Below are 6,945 nucleotides of genomic sequence, written 5' to 3' on the forward strand. Positions count from 1 at the left end.
GGCAGCTCTTCTTGTTTTTTTTTTTTTTTCATGTAATACGGGTAAAACTATGATAATGCATATAACTGGTATGCCGAATAGTGCAATAATATCGAGCTAATTCGAAAGCTCGATTTTTTTTAGGTCACACATAAGCGATTTAGTTTACTTAAGGAAAAACACTGCCCCCTATCCTTTTCTGGCCACATACACACACGCATCATACTACACACTCGCGCATCGCTCTCTCTTTTTGTTGTTGTTGTTGGTTGTTGTTGTTGTTACCACAAGTTTTACCAGGTTAATTCGATTATCTCGATTCGAAGTGCCATTAAAGGTCTTGGAGATTCAATAATTTACAATCACTACTTAAATTTGATAGTTAAGAGTATATCTCTGTACTAAATTAGGACGAAATACTCAGACCGGGGTATAATTGCCCTTAGGTTTGTAGAAGAATTGTCTTTTCACAAAGCGTCTCGTTATTTCACTCAATAGCAATTTCTTTTCCTTCTTAATCTTCTTCAATATACCCCTGTTTTCTTGTGCACGTCGAGATAAATACGGTAATACCTCTTTAACAGGTCCATAAGGAATATATTTGTATGCCGAATAACCAGATTGACCTGAAACAAACAAAACAATTTGTTCGACACAATTCATTTTCTTCCCTTTATTTTATCTTCTTATCTTCAAACTCAATCAACATATTCGCGATCAGCGTTTTCGCGACAGAAAGACATTTAACACAGGATACTGCTAATTTAATTAATACATATACATTAGCAATAATTTAAAACAAAAATGTAAAATATATTACCGAGAGTAAATAATTAACAATCAAAACACAAAATCAAAAACAAGCGAATAAACAATAACAATTGAATATTTAATAGCATAAGACTATGTTCCAAGGATTTGCAACCGCAGACTTTGAAATTACGTAGAATTGATTACGTTGTCAGTCTCGAGAATATGTTCAAATCAAATATATTATATCTTACCTAATGGGAACGTTATGTAATCACACATTCCTAGTAATTGACCGAAACAAATAACTTTATCTTCTGGCGAGATTCCGATTTCCTTCATTCTAAATAATATAAAACAAGAAAATGTATAATATTCGTTATCGAAAACATTAAAAGAAATAATTGATCGATGATAAATATAATAAATGACGTACTTTTCAATGGCAAAACGTACGGTGTCTTCGTTGTGCGAGGCAACCATAATACCTATCTTCTTAGGGTCTTCGCCCTTGTCTTTGTACTGCTTCATCCGCCTCAAACATTCCATCAGCGTTCTGTGATAAGATTCAGTAGTTGCTTCGTAAGTTGGATTCGTTGGATCAGGATAACCCATAGCTGCTGCTCTTGCTCTTTCCTATCAGAATTTATCATGATTATCCGAATAAATAAAATTCATTAAAAATTAAAGTATATTAATTAAATGTAATAGAGAAACATCATTGCAATGATATTTCAAATATCTACCATCATCATACGGATAGGGATAACTTGTAGATGTAAATAACATTAATAAGTTAATCCATACCTGCTCAATATAAGCACCCCGAACAATTTTCGCACCAAAATAGAAGTTTTGACGTTCGGCTTGTTCCAAATCCGTTTTTACCTCGTTATAAGCCTCCTGAAGATATGTCTGGTACGTATTGAACACCACGGCCTATGAAGTAGACCATTTGGGATTGAGAAATGATTCACTGAAAATTTGCGGATTGATAACATATTACGTTCTTTAAATAAACCATTACCTTATCTGTATTGTACTTGCGCATCATTTCCAATGTTAGTCTTGAGATTGCCGGCTGGAAATACGTTTGCTCCGCGTCTATCATAATACGTACGTTTAACTTGTCGGCGACCTATTAACAATAAATAAATCAATTTCTTATTACATGAACTTTTTATTCTTTCTTCTTCTTCTTCTTATTATTACTATTATTATTCATTTAATTATTTTTAACATACGTACCGTAACAATATTGTTCAGTCTTCTGATCATATTCCTAAACATTTCCTCTTCTTTTGATGTTAATTGTGACATTAATCTCACCATTTTTCCAGTCTTTATATCGGGAACTTGAAACGTTTCACTCAACTCGTAATTCTCATCCAGGATTCCGCTCCAAGGAAACAAGTGAATTACACTACAAACAATTAAATGTAACTTCATTATTATGTTTTACGTTTAATTTCAGCTTCATTACGTATGCGAAAACGAATATTGGATGAAAATGAAATGTTTGTTTTGTGTGAAGAAGCATTAATTTTAATAAAATATATTTCAATCAAATATGCACGCGCTTGTTACGTTAACAAGACAAATAACAATATTCTTTCTCTAAAATAGTATTATTATAATGATTGAAAAAAGAGACAATGCTACATACATACCCTTCTTTATCCGATTGGATCTTTTCAAGGAACTTTTGTACCGTTACCGCATCCATTACGTGAGCCTCTTCAAATTTTTTCTTAAAATCATCCGGTTTAGCGTGATGAGCCAAAACAGCACCCTCGCCACCAACAACGTCCGACATGTATTGTCGCGCTCGCATAATCACTTCGGACAATTGAAGCTTTAATAAAAAAATTAAAAAAAACAATTAAAATATTTTTGTTTGATATTTAAAATATTGAATATTATTTAAAATAAACGCAAAAAAAAAATAGTCTGCACAATATATAAATTTTAGATAAAAACGTATTTGGCCTATGATAAGGAACAAAAAAAAAAAATTGTTTACTAACCAAAAGTTGTGGACGACCAAGCGCTGTCAATTTAACAGCCGTTATTCCAACACCCATAGAAGCACCTGCAAAAAGATATTAAAAAGTTAAATTACTTTTTGCATTATTTCAGTCATTTATGTTCTGTTGTGTAAAACATAATAGTATCACTCAAAAAAGTACACGTTTAATTGAAACAATGCGCAAAACACTATGTATTAGAATTTTGAATATAATATAATTAAAATATAAGAATTTTCTTTTTTTTTTTGTCTTTATACTTCAAATAAAATTTTTTGCAAATCAAGTTCGAGTTTCTTTTGCAATCAAATTATTTTTCTTGAAGTTTTAATCGCAACTTATCATTTCAAAACTCTCTGAAAACTATTCTTTTTATTATTAACTTTTTAAATCTGATCTCATCTTTTTCCGTAGAATTAAAATTAATATGCCTATTGTAGTTAGAAAAAATCGAAGGAAACCTTTACGTGTTTAAAAATACATTGAAATGTTTTGCAAACAAATCAAAGACACTCGATAGAATAAACAAAGTGAAGAAGACAAGTGTATAATGTAAATGCAATAAGTTTATCCTAACTCTCGACTATTCTCGGTAGGATAAATTTCACGTAAGCACATTCGTTTTTATTTATTCTATTACTAAGAATAATTTTGAATAAACACAAAAAAGTATGTAAAATATCCTAATATCTTTTAGCAACACCTAATGCTGTTGTAATCATTTAACGTCATTCTTAAATATTCATAAATATCTGTTCTCAAAAATTGCAGTTAATTCTGATCGATTGAATCTGTAATTTGTTAGTTCGCAAAGGAAAAAAAAAAAGAACCGAAAAAAATAATCAAAAATAAGGAGTGAAAGAAAGAGAAATAGAGAGAAAAGAAAAAATAATGAACGACCTCAAAGAATAGTAATTATACGTTATAGTCATCATTGTCGATCGGATATTTTTGCGGGAGACAATTTAGGCGAATGTGTTATGTCACATTGTTGCTCGAAGATTATACTAAAGAGTCCGAGAAAAGATCTACTAGAAGATATGATATTTATAGCAAATTCTCGGACTGGCAAGATACTATGCCAAATTATTTTCATCTAATATTAATTACTTTTTCTTTTTGGGACTAATATTGATCATACTTCTTCTTGAATTAATAAATTATAATATACTAGCATTATATAGTTATATATCTAATACACACACACACACACACACACACACATTATAAAGAATTAGATTTATATTAAATTTAGTTATATATCTGATACACATACGTATTATAAAGAATTAGATTTTGTTTATTGATTTAAAATGAGATCTGTTTCTCTTTCTCTCTCTCTCTCTCGTTTCTTCTCTCTCTCTCTCTCCCTCTCTGTTTAATTCTCATTATGGTCTTTCTGTTTGAAACGTCGCCGATGTTTCAAGTGAGACGAGAACTTCGAAGGCACGTCACGTAACGTGTAAACAACGACGTGTACCATGTATTATACATTCATGTGTAATGGTAACACGCGTGTGGTCTTCCCATACCCATAAACGTGCGGTTTTTCACACACCGATGAAAATCGAATAGAGGACTCATACATGGGAAGGTAAGATAAAATAACCAGATAAATGACTACGATACGCGTGCTTATCTTTTTCGTACCAGAAGTTTGAATGAATGAATGACGCGACACGCAAGATTAAACTCGTTGAGTAATAATAATAATCATTAAAAGTTGTGAACGATCATTCTTAAATTTTGTATTCAAACATATTTAACTCTCACGATACTTACGTATTAGGGTGAATCAAAATTTCGTGCGTTTATATATCGTGTGTGTTATAATATTAATTTGAAACTAAATAATGTGGAGAATGATTGTTTTTGTAAAATTTCTTTTTTGGAAATATTAATTAAAAAGAAAAAAAAAAAAAACAAAACAATGCACGAATTACTTTTGGTTCACCCTACCACACAATTATATCCTTTTATTTTATTATTATTAGTATTATCATCTTATGGGGGTGAGTTGGAGGAGAGGAGGGGCTCACCAGCAACGGCCTCGAGACACCTAATGAAAATGTCCATGTTTCGTTCGCAGGAAGCTTCGTTCAAATAAAAATACGTCCTAGCCGAGGATACTTTGTAACGACGATCGGCGAACGATTTTTCTACGTGGTATTTCTTCAACGGTCCCTCCGTCTTCATGTCACCCGCTTCCGAAACAGAGGCCCTAAAAAAAGTCGTGATCTATTTTGAAAAAAGTAACCGATTATTGTTCACGAAATAAATAATTGATGTTAAATAAATCATTCGCATCTCTATAAATATAATTTGTACAAATTTATACATGGCATTTAGTTYTTTTTTTTTTTTTTTTAATTAACCCTTTGAATACGGAATTCATCTAACGATAATCATCCCGGATAATAATATATATATATATATAATAAATATAATAAAAAATATAAATAATATAAATATAAAAATTATTTCCTTTTTTTAATGTTTAACTATTTCGATAAAAAATATAAACACCAAAAAGAAAACAAAAGTAAAGAATTTCGAGCCAAAGGGTAGGTGTGTTAGGTAGAACAAAAAATGGATAAACGCATATATGCGCCCACAACGCTCAAAAGATTAATTGTTCAATTTAATTTCTTTTTTTCGTTAAAAATTCTCGCAAAAATTCGAACTCACTGAACTTCACGACGTTCCGCCTCTTCCTGTGACAAATCTTCCTCGACGGAATAATCCAGAATAGGTTTGACGCCGAATTGTCGTAACCTGTCAAGAACCGGAGTTATTTGTACCTCATCCTCGCCTGCTACGAAATGTCCATAAAACGTTCCCTTCATCAATTTAGTAAAGAGCTTTTCTCCGAGCATTTTCTTCGCCAGCTTCATAATCTGAAAATATCGAGAAAGATATTTTTTGTTTCTGTAGAAAAATATCAAAAGTAAATACTTAAAATATAAATGAAAATAAATATAAACTAATAATGTGTGTATGTGTATGTGTATGGGTGTATGTATCCTTTTGAAGTTTCGAATTACCATTCGTAGAACGCAATCTGAAGTAAATAATCCTAATATAAGATCGGTGTGTGTGTGTGTGTGTGTGTGTGTGTGTGCGCGCGCGCGTGCGTGTTGTATATTATAATATAATACTTATTTATATTGAAATCTCTCTTCTTAAACACGAGACGATTAAAACTCTGCGACGATGCAACTTTTCTTTCATAGAACTCGATTCATTATTTATGACGTTACGATTATGCTAAAGAAAAAAATCGAATTAATGTCAAATACAAATTACCCCTATGATCGATCATAAATCTTCGTTAAATTTACTTTGTTTCTTTTTCTCTCTCTCTTTCTCTTTCTCTTTCTCTCTCTCTCTTCAAATAAAATCCTTTCCTATGATTTGATAAACGATCGAATAACTATGAAACGAAGTAAATTAGCGAGATAAGTTTTAACCATAAAGAACATTTTTATTGGACGATTTGTCATTTCGAATAGCATGCGGAAAATTACGGAAAGGAAACAAAATGAAAACTATCAAAGATGTTGTTATGTGTGGCAAAGCAAAGTAATAATAAAATATCAGGAGACGTGTATTACACGAAACAAGCATCGTAATAACATTTTCTTATCTAACACAACCTTCATTTCAAATCATAATGAATCTTAAAATTAGATCGACGATTTTTTCAACTACACAAAATATTTTCAATTATTGTGTTATATATATGCGGATAAAAAAAATAATCTTTTTCGAAAATATAAATTAAAAAAAATACAATTAAATGCAAAATTAAATATATAAATAAATTCAATATAAATATTTTTTTGTTTTGTTAACTTTCAAGAGACCTCGTAAAGTATAGAAACGCAATTATTAAACAAATTACTTCCGATTGTTAAATATTGCTAGATTTTTAAAACAATCTAGAAAGAGTTTATCGAATCACTATAGGATCGGTAATTTCCAACTAGACAGATATATTTCTCGAGAAAAAAATACAATGCAATTATTAAATATTTCTATGTGTTTGTCTAAACAATTCTTTTTTAAAAAAATTCATTCGACCGTACGGTACCCTTTATTTATACGCGCTCATTTGTTTAATAAAAAAAAAAATATTTATAAATTGGATCAAAGAATGTAATAAGTATATCAATCTATCTATCTATAT

The 6,945-nt window shown here is 30.5% G+C and overlaps 1 protein-coding gene across 1 annotated transcript in view; it reads right to left on the bottom strand.

Moving 5' to 3' along the window:
• Positions 1-14: 14 nt before the first annotated feature.
• The window catches only part of LOC106784898 (proline dehydrogenase 1, mitochondrial), a 17,314-nt gene continuing 10,383 nt past the window's right edge, over positions 15-6,945 (bottom strand). Inside the window, exons 2-11 of the mRNA XM_014744893.1 lie at positions 5,445-5,653; positions 4,796-4,977; positions 2,757-2,821; positions 2,400-2,584; positions 1,978-2,152; positions 1,757-1,867; positions 1,537-1,668; positions 1,166-1,365; positions 984-1,072; positions 15-605 (exon numbers count right to left, since the gene is read on the bottom strand). Of these exons, the coding sequence (XP_014600379.1) occupies positions 400-605; positions 984-1,072; positions 1,166-1,365; positions 1,537-1,668; positions 1,757-1,867; positions 1,978-2,152; positions 2,400-2,584; positions 2,757-2,821; positions 4,796-4,977; positions 5,445-5,653 (1,554 nt within the window). The 3' untranslated portion in view covers positions 15-399. The remainder of the gene's footprint in view (positions 606-983; positions 1,073-1,165; positions 1,366-1,536; positions 1,669-1,756; positions 1,868-1,977; positions 2,153-2,399; positions 2,585-2,756; positions 2,822-4,795; positions 4,978-5,444; positions 5,654-6,945) is intronic.

This window comes from Polistes canadensis, unplaced genomic scaffold (genome assembly GCF_001313835.1).
Source record: "Polistes canadensis isolate GaletaPanama2010 unplaced genomic scaffold, ASM131383v1 scaffold_2, whole genome shotgun sequence".
NCBI lineage: Eukaryota > Metazoa > Arthropoda > Insecta > Hymenoptera > Vespidae > Polistes > Polistes canadensis.